The 14,030-nt window shown below is 35.4% G+C and overlaps 2 protein-coding genes across 4 annotated transcripts in view; one reads left to right on the top strand and one right to left on the bottom strand.

The window, feature by feature from the left end:
• COPS2 (COP9 signalosome subunit 2) overlaps nt 1-6,694 on the bottom strand; it is a 29,053-nt gene extending 22,359 nt beyond the window's left edge. For both annotated transcript variants that reach the window (XM_019730678.2, XM_019730679.2), the window contains exon 1: nt 6,595-6,694. In XM_019730678.2, the coding sequence (XP_019586237.1) occupies nt 6,595-6,648 (54 nt within the window). In that variant the 5' untranslated portion in view covers nt 6,649-6,694. The remainder of the gene's footprint in view (nt 1-6,594) is intronic.
• Nucleotides 6,695-6,857: 163 nt separating this feature from the next.
• GALK2 (galactokinase 2) overlaps nt 6,858-14,030 on the top strand; it is a 127,129-nt gene continuing 119,956 nt past the window's right edge. The window contains exon 1 of one of the 2 annotated variants that reach the window (XM_019730673.2): nt 6,858-7,087. In XM_019730673.2, the coding sequence (XP_019586232.2) occupies nt 7,008-7,087 (80 nt within the window). In that variant the 5' untranslated portion in view covers nt 6,858-7,007. The remainder of the gene's footprint in view (nt 7,088-14,030) is intronic. The other variant, XM_074327766.1, reaches the window with a different exon arrangement.

Here is a 14,030-nt window from a genome sequence, read left to right as displayed (position 1 = left end):
ATAAAGAAAAAATACAGTTATCTCTAATGACTACAGTGCCATTAGTCAGAATAGGGGATATAGGAAAAGTCTTAAATAAGTATTACTAAACAGAATTCCCTTATGTCAGATAAATAGAAGAATAATTTGTAAAAGTTTCAACAAAATGTGTTTTAAAAGAGAAACTGAAATTTTAATCAATATAGTAAGAATGCTTTAAAAAACAAAGAAGAATTTAGCAATATATGAAAAGGAAACAAGCACTTGAACATTATTAAAGGTATTAAAAAAAACAAACATGAAGTTTGTAATAGTTCCTCCTTACATAATACCGGATGTCCTGACATCTACCCAAAGCAATGTGTGATCCATCCACATCACCCAAATCTATTTTTCCTTTCCCATATATGCCATGCAATTTAAGATCTCTGCTTTGGCATACAGTTCTCTCTGCTAGGAATTCTAAACCACCATCCGTTTTAACAAGCTTCCCCCTTTTCTCCTATGATGCTCCTCCGCCCTACCACTCCTGGGAAACGTACTCATCAAGGCTTACCTTGCCTCTTTCTCCAACTCTTAGCAAAATGAGTTTTCTCCTTAGTCAAGCGTCAACATGACATGCATCTCTCTAACATGAGCTCTGTATGTTGTTTCCACCTTCCCTCACCTGCCCCATCATGAACTTCTCCAAAGCAGCAACTTTCTCTTATTCATCTTGTTATCCTCAAAGCCTGGTATATTACTAAACGCCCAGAAAGCGTTTACTTAATTTGAAAAGAAAAGTGGGTGAATGTTCCAAAATAACACAACACACAATAGCCAATGTAGTCACTGCTGAACAGGGTCAGTGCCACAGCTCATCTACTTAATTCCTGTGTCCATTGCCAATAAGGTCTTAAGAAATGTGCTCTAGGAAAACAAGACTCATCATCAACAAGGCTTCCAAGCCTTGCCCATGGCTAGAGAGCTGTACTAGATGCTGGGCACACAGAGAGGTAAAAGGCAACGTCCCAGTATCCTTAAGGATTAGATATAATCCAAACCCTAGGTAGCCATTCTGGTTTAGCCATTCATAGTTATCGAAACTTTATAAAATTTCACTCAAGTTAATGGGTCCTAATTTGTTATTGATGGTGTAAATTAGAACATTCTTTTTTTTTTTTTGTTCTAAACTTTCAGTCCTGAAGTTAAATTTTCCAAAGAAAGACATAAAAGTCATTAGACCTGGGCTCTAGATTTGACTCTCCTACTAATTCACTAATTTGTTGTATAGATTTAAGTCACTCACACTTTATGCCTCAGTTCCTCTCCTATCACTTGTGGAGGCTGAATCCTACAGGAGGTTTCTAATTCCCACTGAGGCCTGTGTATTCATTTTGACATAGAATATACACTTATATATTGACTGTTGGGTATTCATAGTTTATATATTTAAGTTAGGAGTGAAAAGCCTTAAATATCTTATTCTTAGCATACAAGAGCTGTCTCCCATTACTTATCATGTTTGTTATTGTTGTTCGAACCTCTCTAATTTCATTATAAAGAGTATACTTGTGAGGTAATGTAACAGGTCTTTTTGAAATGTAACAGGTCAGTTTGAAACTTATATTCCAAACTGATAACTTTTCTTTGAAGTAGTAACTTAAGAGGTACCAAAATTATTCAATTATACTAAAAAGGATTACTAAGTAACACTTCTGAAATTCTCAAGAACTAACTTCATTAGTCAGCTGTTTCTAACCAAAAACAGCATCATTCAATTTGAAGGCCCAACTTATTTATCAAACCTGACTCTGAATGTAATTTTCGACACCTACAAAAAGGATAAAACCTGGCTACAGCTGAAGTTAAAAAAAAAAAGAAAGAAAGAAAGCTGCACATTGTTTATAACAGCAAAACATACCAAATTCTTAGCAATAGAGAACTGGTTAAACAAAGTATGACACATCCATACAATCAATGCAGCTGTAAAAAGCAGTAAGCTCTTTTGATACTTATATGGAATAATTTCTAAAATAGATTGAAAAGCAAAGTGTAGGACAATTTATATAAAATGCTACATGCTGGTTTTTTAAAAAAGGGAGGAGCATAAGAATGCATGTTTGGTTACCTATAGGGAGGAATAGGAACTGGGCAAACGGGGAACAAAAATGGAAAGGAAAATTTATTTTTATATTTTATGTTTTTGAACCATGTGCATCCACTACCTATTTTCAAAAGCTAGATGCTTCAGGATTTGAAGACAATTTTTGGAATTCTAAAAAACTTTGAGCAATGACAAAAATCACTGACCACCCAAGATCAAATAAGATTTTTGTTCATCATTTGTACTCTGTAACCTGGCTCTTCTCCTCCCAGCAATAAAAGTACTAGGGATTCACTGTGAAAGGTTTGCAAGAAATAAATTTTAATTTTCTTGACACTTTTCAGATTTTCCACACAGTTTTTCTATATTTTTCCCACTTGACAAAATAAATTTTATTCCCACTCAATAAAACTGTAATACGAATTACACATTTATAATGGGTATGCATTCGCTGTGTGCACAGCGTTAGTAACTAATCCTAATTCTTCCAGGTGAGGGTTTTCAATTATAGCACCCCACCCACAGAGGAGGGCAAGCAATCCATCTCCCTCTCTACAGTGAGACAGTGGTTCACACGGACACACGGACCTAAGCTGTGTGTGCCAGTGAAAGTCCTTCCTAGGAGTTCCCTGTTAGAGCTCACAGAGAAGACACATTACATCTGCTGATATATTGTGAAGGTAATTAAGTCAACAGTGGGGAAAGAAGCCCAGAAGAGACACAGAAAAAGATGTAGCACCATTATCTCAGGCCATGAATCCAGCCATACTTATACTTCCTGGTGATGTGAGCCAATACACGCTCTTTTTAGTTTAAACTAGTTTGACATGTATTCCTGTCTCTTACCCAAGAGTCCTGACCAATACAATTTATCAAAAGGTTTTCATGTTATTAAATATTCTTTAGATACACAGTTTGAAATACTGACATAGCATTTTATTGCATGGATATACCATAATTTATCTATAATTACTTTATTAGTACTAATAGTATTAGTATTTCCCAACTATTGATAACTTGGTGTTATTTCTAATTATTTATGATTAAACACATTGCATTTTTTTAAAGTCTCAACTATACAATCAAATTCCATCTTCATGAAGACTATATACAGAACTCCAAATGTGTATACAGCATAGAAAACATTGGCTCAGACTTATAAAAAAATATATTGTTTGAAAATCTATTTGTAAAGATCTCCAACATTTCATTTGTCAAGCATTAAATTACTGGAACAAGAGTCTCAGAGGAAAATAACCTGTAACCTCCTGGCTCCCAATATGCACAATGAATGACAAGTGAGAACCTTTATACTAAACACATAAATCCCTAAAGCTATTATTTTTCCCTTGTCCTATATTAATCTATCACTTCTTTTTCAAATATTATATATTCTATTCACATCAAAATCTTTTTTAAAAATGGAAATTAGTGTTATTTTTTAATTTGGTAAACTATGTTCTAAGGTTCTTTATAACATGAGAACCTAAAGTTCAAGCCATCATTTGTGTACTGATCTTGTTAAAAGGGTGACAAATAAGAGATTCTGCAAGATATACTATATCTAAGCCTCATTTCTCACGTCCCGAAAAAGTAGACAAAAAGGAAGTAAATTAGAGTATTAAAACTGCTATATATTAAAACGAAAAACAAACTAGTAAACATTCATTCACTAACCACAACTATGAACTTGACTGACTAGGGGAATATAATGAGGCTCACAGCTTGGAAATATATTTAACCAAGTGGAAGTATTCTACCCTTTTGACAATTTTTTCCTTGTAAGACATTTAAATGCAAATATACAATACATTACCTATCACAGGAGCTACTAAAGAATAACTTTTGGGGCGGAGCCTCCGGTGCTCGGTTGGAGCGCAAGCTCTCAACTACAAGTTGCCGGTTTGACTCCCTCAACTGTGTCCCCTGCAACTAAGACTGAAAAACAGCAATTGGACTTGGAGCTGAACGGCGCCCTCCACAACTAAGATGGAAAAGACAACAACTTGACTTTGAGCTGATGGGTCCTGGGAAAAACACACTGTTCCCCAATAAAATCCTGGAAATACACACTGTTCCTCAATAAAAAGTCCTGTTCCCCTTCCCCAATAAAAATCTTAAAAAAAAAAAAAAAGAACTTTTGGCATGAAGTCAATCTGTTTTAAGCTCTTTCTAAAAAGATTATCACAAATACCAAGCAACTTCATGTTGAAATGCCTGGATTGTGGAATTACAATTAACTTACCAACAGCCTTACTAACTTAATGAATGGCACTATAGTTATTTAGTATTACTAGACCAGCAAATAATCTACGAATCTGTAAAATTAGCACTGGATTAAAAGACATCTACCAGTACCACCTCCTACTTCTCCATTCATTGCCACATAAATTCCTATGCTTAGAAAGTGCCTGCTTGTGCTTCTAATAAAACTAAAAAATATCTTAGAAGAGGTAAAAAATATTACAGGACCCAGGCAAATAACTATTACAAAAAACACCCAAAACTTCTCCTTTCGCAACATATAAGCATGAAGCAGCAACCAACACCCTTAATCCTTTTTCTTTTTTTAACATATAATGGTTTAAGGAAATTAACTACGGAAGCAAAAACTAAATTACTGAATTGTATGCTACCAAAAGAGTTTAACTGTTAGTAAACAGAGCATAAAAACTTTCACTACTTGACATCTGCTTGGGAATCCAGAATGGTATCTACGTGAGAGATAATGGGAAGAAGAACAACTATTTAACAGAAGGCTGGGGGAAATTTTTTTCATTTAATTATATAGTATTGTAAAAATCTTACTTTTTTGATTAAGAAAATTTTTAAAATGATAAAACAATATATGCAGCTTTATATCATACATGTAGTATAGGCCCTATATGCTACATGTATAGGATGGAGAAACATAGCCAAGTTAAATAATGTATGTTTAATTAAAATTCTTGCAAAAACTGAGTACTTCATGGGACAATAAGATTCTCACTGCCATTTCTATATTACTACATTCTTAATGATGATCTTCAAGTTAATCATAGTGTCAATACGTCATGTGTGTGTTTAATAAACTGTTATTGCTTGGTAAAGAGATAAGCAGAAACACTTAAACACACAAACTGAAAATGCAAACATATTTAAAACGAATACTTCCATAATTACAAAAATACCTGTAATATAAAGCATGTAATAAATAAAATGCATAAGATATCACAAGTAACACATTCTTAATCAACTAAAGGCACTGCCTACAACTGGTTTGGTTTGCACAAACTGAAATATAAGGCAGAAATCATGATTATTAGCAAAACTCTATATCTAACTTTAAAAATTATCAAAACTTCTACTATGACTTTCAGGTAATAGTAAGCAAATGGTTCTTCTTTTAAAATAGAAACATTAATTGGAAATGACTTTACAAAGAAGTGTTACACAAATTCAAAAACGATTATTAGTATCTTGAGAATCTCTGGCACTCAAAAGATAACAGGAGCCATACTTCCCTAAGCATCTACTTCAAAACTTTACAATAACGCAGCACCATGAACCAAGCACAAAAACGCCTCCAAATAAAAAACAGCTGACGTTAGTTCTTGGTCCAGATAATTTGTCTTAGTCCCCCACACAGTTATTTTTCAATAGCAACCTGAAACGCTAGAGAGTTTGCTTTAAAAACCTGCAAATCCGTTCATGAATTAAACCCTGAATATTTAAAAATCACCACTGAGCTATATAAATTCGTTTATTTCTACACTGTTGATATTTTTCACTTAGAGAACACTAGGAAATTTCTAAGTCAAGAAAAAAGCCACTGGGTCAAATCTCCTTATTACCCTCTCCCCCAACCAAAACAAACAAAAAAGCAAACCCTCCTCTCCAGCTTTTCTTGCTAAACAAAACTAGTAGTTCAACTACTGTTTTGTTTTATTTTTTTCAGCTATATTGCTCTGAATTCTCCACGACACCTTTAACGTAAACCAAAACGAACCCTGAACAAGACTAAGCTACATTTCCAGGAGACTCACAAGCGGCGTTTCACGGTCAGGCCCGGGAACAGTAAGGTCCCCCAGTTTTCAGACCCCTCTCCCAGCATTTCGCACCTGCTCAGTTCAAGAGTGAAGAGGGGCCCAGAATGCTGGGCCCGAAAGGGCAGAGCCGAAAGGGCAGAGCCGGGGCCTAGACCACTGCACGGTCCCCGAGGCGGCTCGCGCGGTGGGGAGGAGGTAGGCGGCACCGAGAACCGGACACCAGAAGCCAGGGGTGTCCATGTAAACCGAGGAGGCGCTCGGACTTGGAGCGCAATGCTCGGGACCCCCTCCGCTGGTTCCTTTACCCTCCCCTCCCCCATGCTGGAGAAGCAGGGCCCGGGCCGGTGCGGGAAGGGGGAGGAGGTAAACCCGTCCTGTCACTGCACCCGGGGAGGTTGGAAGGAGCACATGTTCTACGGGGAGAGGCCGCGGCCGCCCCTGTCCCAGCTCCTACAGCCAGACACCACCTCCAACCCCAGAGGTCCGTCTCCTGCGCCTCACCAGGTCGTAGTCCTCCTCATCATCGCACATGAAATCATCCTCCATGTCAGACATCTTGGCCGGGAGGGGGGAGGGGGAGGAGAAATTGGAGACAACCTCCTCCCACAATCCTTCGCGGCTCAGAGGCGTCACTGCCAGCTTCTCCTCGCGCTTAGAGGAGCTGAGTATTTCCTCCCGGAACAAATGTGCTCGGCTTGGAGAGGATTCGCTGGGACGCTAAAAGGGAGTGCACCGCTTTCTCTTCCTGCGAGACGTTTGGTACCTTAGCAACTAAACCTAGCAACTGGGGAATCATCAAGTGGTGCGAATCTCAGCTGAAGGGCCACGGAAATCTTGCGCTCACGTCGAGCAGTTTCCAGCCTCCTAGGCAAGGGAACAGTCTCCTCCCTTGCCTGGGACTCTGGAACCATCTCATGCTGGTGAAAATAAGAGGCAGCTTAGGACCAGAAACCTTTCGCGGAGAAAAGGCTGACATGCCCGTCCTATATGACAGGTATTATTATTTCTGCCATCACTATCTGTATGAGTTTAGCCTACACATTGAGGTGGGTGTTCCTGTGATGTTTGGAAACCTCAGCAATACAGTTTATATGTAATGATTGTTATATATGTAGACAGCAAAACGATTCTGTGGATACCCCAAATCAGTTAAGCATCAATCAGTCGAGGCGCCCCATATCTTCAGTTGTTTAATGAATTATAAACTGATCTTTACTGCCCTTGGGACCAAATTAAGGTAGCAGTTAACGGCTGGTTTTTAAAAATGCGTTATTATTAAACAAAATCATTAGCATAATTAGGAATAAGAAAAATGAAATAAAGGGGAAAATGCTGCTTTTCAAACAGTTATATTTTCTATATAAACTTCCAGTTTTGTCTACTTGAATCCACAAAGTTTATGTAGTTACAGCACATATAATTTCGGATTCGTTTTGCACCTAGTTATGTAATAGCATAGGACAATGTATACAATATATTCTTGACAATGATTATTTTAATGATTGTGTAATAATCCTTCCATTGAATGTACCAATGCACCTTAATTTACTTAAGTATGCCATGAAGCATACATTTAGAATGTTGCAAAACAACACTATCTTAAACAGTTATGCAGGGAATATCTTTGTCATTTTATTTCTTCTTGGAAAAAAAGTCAAAGAAGAGGAATTAACTGGCTGGATTTTTTAGTAATCACTTGAATTGACCTATTTTTGTCATAGTTCTTAAAATTCATATAACAATATTCCCAGTGTTTTCCTCCCGATGTTTTGCTATGAAAAATTTCAAATATACAGAAAAATTGAAAGAATAGTCCAGTGAACATGTGTATACCCACTATGAACGTTATTTGTGTGGGTGTTTGTATTTCATGAAAGAATTGAAAGAAGCAGATATCATAACATTTCACTCTTAAATGCAGCTATGTGTTTACTAAAAATAAGGACATTTGCTTATGTAATCACATCATTATTACACTAAGAAAACAAATCATTCCCTGATATCATCTAATAGCCAGTTCATATTCAAAATTCCCTTATTAAACATAGAATTTTAGAATTGGAAGAGCCTTTAATGATATCATTTTAGAGTCCAAGGCTTTCCAAGCATGGCAGTTCATTAGATTATAATTTCCCAAATCCCATAACAGACATTCTGATTCAGTAGGTCTAGGGTAGAGTTCAGGAATCTTTACTTGTAACCTTAAAACAAAATCTCCCTATGACTGGGATGACTATACATTCCAGTTTGCCTGGGACAGCCCTGGTTTAGTACTGTTGTCTGAGAATAATTATTAGCATCCGTCACTCTCAGAAGTTTGGACAATAAGTCACATGGTTACTCTACCTGAAATCCATAATTCTTCAAAAGAGAATCCTTTTGGATTCTCTTCAAAAGGTGGTCAAGAGATTCATTTGCTCAGAGTAATCAGAGCTACTTAGTTTTGCTTTTCAGTCAATAGGGCAATTTTGAAATTATTAACCATGTGTGTACTAATCACATATATAAAACTGCATGTTGATTTACACTGAATTTATATAATTTGCTGCTTTTTAATGTAATTACTCCTATGATGGGGAAATAATTATTTAAGTAATAATTCTAGGAACATTAGGAAAAATATAGCTATATTTTGAGCATAATGTCTTTGGCCATCTCCAAATTTACAAATTCAAGTCTGGAAATTCGCTAAGAGAAATTAAAAAGGTCTTCACAGTGCTTAGCACACTGCTTAGGTACACAAGTGCAATGAATGTTTGTTGAATAAATAAACATGTTAATTAATCTTCCTGTGCAGAGAATGCCCTTATATCTCTACACATCAAAATCTTTTCTGTATTTAATATTTCAGTTAAATGTCACCTCATTCACATAGCCTAGGCTGAATACTTTGTGCAATATGATGTTATGTTTTTCCTGACATCAATTTTATTAAATGATAAACAATAGACAAATTTTTATTTTAATGGTGCATTTATTTGACATGGAGTCCTTGCAGAATGTGGATCCTATATTTAAAAAAAAAACATTTTACAGAAAAGCTTTGTTGAGGTATAATTTAGCAGCTTTATTGAGGTACATTAAACTACACATACTTAATGAATGTACACAATTTGATGAATTTTAGTATATGTGTATACCTGTGAAACTATCACCACAACCAAAATAATGAATATATTTGTCACTGCAGAAGTTTCCTTTTTGCCCACTGGTAATTCATCTTCTTCCTTCACTCAGGGAAAGAATTTTCTTTTTCAAAGGCAAACTGGTGACTAACTGGTTATTGGTACATATCCCTTGATTTACCAACCAACCTAAGTGGTTTATCAAAATGTTATTTCTACCTACATTTAATACCCACTGCTTCTCGAGAGGAGTTCTGATAAATGCAGTTTGCACGATCTCATACATTTCCACCAAGATTGATGTCCTCGCCTGGTTAGTCCTCCTTTTAATCTGCCTCAGTCTCTTCAGAGTAAATAAAATGATGTATGTAAATGGATAGTGCTTACAAAGTGTTCAATAAATGTGTCATCTTTAACTGAATCAAACTACTCATAATAACCCTTCAGCATGCTCTAAACTGCAGTTACATCTTTCATCTCTAAAATTGCCATAGGAGGAGTATGCAAATTAGGCATGCTAGGAGTTTTCATCCCTTACATTGACTTTGACCTTGTAAAATGCCTCTTATAAAAATGCAGTTACACAATTTTAGCAGTATTATTGTTATTTGCCATTTTTGGTGTCTCTCATGCCCACTTGTTTTTATTCTCACCCAAAATGGTGACCAAACTTCCCTAGTTTTGTGAAATTAAATGATGTATAGTGTGGAGGCAAAGCTAGGGGTTGACGCAATTATACTGTACTGTAATTCCAAAGTTACCTTTCTTATTTTTAATTAAATCTATAAGTTCTGTTAGTTTGTTTTGCATTAATCCTCCCTCAATTCTCCTGTGAGCTAAAGCAGCAGAGACAGTCCTCAGCTAACCATTGACAAGAACAATTTGTGCTTGGGAACGCTGCAGCTGCCCTCTGCTATTCCCCATGCAACTTCCTTTCCATCTTGGAGATCGTCAGACTTCTGCTATTTAACAGACTGCTTCAGGTTCCAGAGACAACTTTCCCCCGTTTTGATTCATTTTAAATCAGCCCCCCCCCCCATTTCCTCCAGCTTCTGCCTATTTTTTAGAATCTGTACCTATCTTTTCTCTACCCCAATCTACTGACCCACCCTCATTTCCATCCCCAATTAAGGACTTAGTTTGAGACCTCAGGGTTCTGGATTCTGGTAGAGTTATTAGTACTATTTCTGCTGCATTATGGCTTAGATTTACTTTTATGGATTTATCTGAGAATCAAAAAATTTAAAAAACCCTTTTCTCTATAGAATGCAACATGCTTAGATGTTATAGGTTGTTTTGACATTCTACAACAATTGATCCCAATTGTTTTTCTAGAAAAATAAATTCTTGAATTATGACAGTCCCATGAGACCCCTTACATATGTATTCCCCCTCCCTCCAAAAAGAGAAGAAAGAAAGAAAATTCTTAAAATAATAGTTGTAACTATTTATTGAAGTGGGCAACATTGGATGGTTATGACAAAATAAGATGAAAGTATTTTCAAGTTTGAACATTCTTGGTACTACATTTAGTTTCTGGGTCAAGAAAATAAAAGGAAAAAAAAAAAACATACAGTTTTAAATTTGGTCAATTTATCTGCAATTTGGCCAGTCTAATGTATACTTTAAGCTTGAAATGCAAACTTCTAATTTCAAAATCAAGTTAATCTAAATTTTTGGTCATCAGAGCAAACATTTTTATTTGTGGAATGTGTACTATATGCAGAGTTTGTGCCAGTTTTTAGAATCAATTCATTTATTTAGTGAAATTGCAATTTACCAATAACAGAACTTTTTATTTATGTTTATTGATGTATCCTAATGCTTAGAATAATGCTTAGAACATAGTAGCACCTTATGAACATTTATTAAATGAATGATAAAACAATGGGTAAAACATAAAATGTAAATTCTAGTGGTGGAGACATAATAAATACAAACATCAATAAATAATGAATGCAATATAAGATAGCCATAAACACAGCAAACCAGACTTAGGGGATAGAGAATGATTGCAGGGTAGGTTGGGTGGTTGTAGACTCTTTATAACAACTCTGTGAAGTTGATATTTTTAGCTCTCTTTTATGGAGGAGAAAATTCAGACTTGTCCAGGGTCACCAAGTTAGTAAGTGGTTGGGTCACTCTAAGCCAGGTTCATTAATGTATTCGTTCATTAAACATTTTCTGAATGCCTGACAGACCTTGAGCCAGAGTCTAGATATGTACTGTCCAATACAGCAGCCACAGCTTTCTGGTTGGAATGGAGATGTGCTGTCAGTGTAAAATGTACACTGGATTTTGGAGAGTTCCTATGAAAAAGTAAAATATCTGAATAATTTTTTTATATTGATTACATGTTAAAATGATATTTTGGATATATTGGGTAAAATATATTATTAAAATTAATTTCACTTATTTCTTTCTACTCATTTAAAAACGAATTATAGAAAATTTAAAATGGCATATTTGGTTTGTATTTCAGAACCTGATTCAGTGGGTTTGGGCCCAGGATCGTACATTTCTGATCAGTTCCTAAGTGATGCTACTGTTGCTGGTCTGAGGACCACACTGAGTAGCAAGGCTCTGGCCTAGATGGACCAGAAAACACACAAGTAGTAACAGTGCTGGTGGGGTCGTTGCTATGCTGGGCGCAAGGGGGTGTTTAGAGGCTTAGCTGTTGTTTATCACTCTGCAAAACAACCTATATTCTGTTAAAGCTTTTTTGCACAATTTCTGTTTCTGTTGCATTGATATATAAAAGATTAGCATACTATATTTAACTACGTAAATATATAGTTCTCTGAGTCATGAGTTTATCTTTTGCTCTTACTTAAATGATTATATGTGTCATATATATATGTGTGTATATATATGTATATATACATATATATTTATATATATATATATTCTATATACAGATGAATAAGGAACATTATAAACAAGACATTAAAGAAGTATAATATTTTACCATAATGTGAAAATACCCAAAATAGATTGCTGAAGTAGAGTCTCCCAATTGTGAACAATACTTTTTTTTCTATTATAAATCAAGGCAGGAAATATTTTTCAGAAATTGTACAGACTAAACCACAGAAATAATGTTATTTCAGATAAATGATCTATGGTCTTAGAGACTTAGTTTTTTTTTGTGTGTATGTGTTTTTTTTTAATTGGTTTCAGGTGTACAAAACAATGCAAGAGTTAGACATTTATCATTTATATCCTCACACAGTGACAACCCCCCTCCCCTCATGCACTATACCTCTGACGTCGCACGCAGCCCTTACATTTCCACTGTCTCTATTCCTAATGCTGTACTCCACTTCTTGTAAATATATATGTAAAATTGTAGTTGACCTTCATTACTGTTCAGCTTCAGTGTCAGGTGTACAGTGCTGTGATCAGGCATCTACATCATCCCTGAGGTGATAGAGACTTAGTTTTGAAGGTAGAGGTGGGGACAAGGAACGGGGAGAATTTCCTGGAGGAAGTGATTTTTAAGTAGAGACCTAATGTATATGTAGGAGTTACTCAGGTCTGTGTGACTCTAACACCCATGCTTTTACTTAGAATTTGGATCATGTTTTTGTTTTGTTTCATTTTGGTGCTTGTTTTGTTTGCTACAACACTTTTATCTGAACAGAAACAAATATCCTTTGAGGAGAAACATTAGGTTTCTGTTTAAGAATCTATCATGAAACACTAGTATGTTAGTTTATAATTTAGACTTTAAACCTTATTACAAGTGTGACCATATGCAAAAAATAAAGAACTGAGAAGAGGTCCAATATTTGTGAAAATAAAAATACTGTAAAATTGAGACATTAAATGTTTTCACTATCAGATATGTCCAATAAGGACCAAAGCAATATCTTAAAATTGACAATCAAACAATACTTTTCAACTTCTTAAGATTGTTGGGAAGATTTAAAGGGATGATAATATAAAGTGCTTACTTAGCAAGAGGCCTGGCATAGGGAAGATAGTATAAGAAAGTAATGTAAGTTTTGTTTTTTGGTTTCTATTTGGGGTTATTTAGTAGTTTGAGAACAGTTATTTTTTTAAAAACTTATATTTATTTTTTAAGTGTGTTTTTCCAGGATCCATCAGCTCCAAGTCAAGTAGTTGTTTCAATCTAGTGGTGGAGGGCACAGCTCACACTGGTCACACTGGATACAAGGATTGAATCGGCAACCCTGGTGTTATGAACATTATGCTCTAACCAACTGAGCTCTGGTCACCCCCGAGAACAAGTTATTTTATGAACAATGTTTTACAAAAATCATAATATATACATTTTAATTTTGGGACAAAAGTTACTAATTATTTCAATAATTTGTTTTTAAGCACACTTCACTGGGGTCTCATCAAAGGTCACACACATTCAGAAATAGGATGGACTAGGAGTCTAGAGAACTGGGCTTTAATTCCAGCTCCATTGTTTCATCATTCTTTCCACTTTGGACCAATCGTTTCAAAACAGGGAGTTTTGCTTGTTGCTTACTAGGGTGCTTTTCAATCTATCAGTGTTATTGAGCCTGCAATAGGAATGTATCCAAGATCCAAACTAATACTTTGCCATCAGGTTTCATTTAGGAAGTTAATATTTGGTCATCAAATACACATTCAATAAGAAATATTTTTTATGAAACAGAGTTTCTATAGTCATTGTGTTTATTTAAAAATACTGTATAAAATGAGTTTGTTTGGGACTATTGAAAAAACAATATTTGCAAAACTTCAAAATTTAATTATTTTTCAATGATCATAAAAGGATATATTAGAAACGTAGCTGAATAAAAAGTCCTTATT

This window comes from Rhinolophus sinicus, linkage group LG03 (assembly GCF_036562045.2).
Source record: "Rhinolophus sinicus isolate RSC01 linkage group LG03, ASM3656204v1, whole genome shotgun sequence".
NCBI lineage: Eukaryota > Metazoa > Chordata > Mammalia > Chiroptera > Rhinolophidae > Rhinolophus > Rhinolophus sinicus.
The sequence above is the reverse complement of the archived record's forward strand: the minus strand, read 5'-3'. Positions and strand labels throughout refer to the sequence as shown.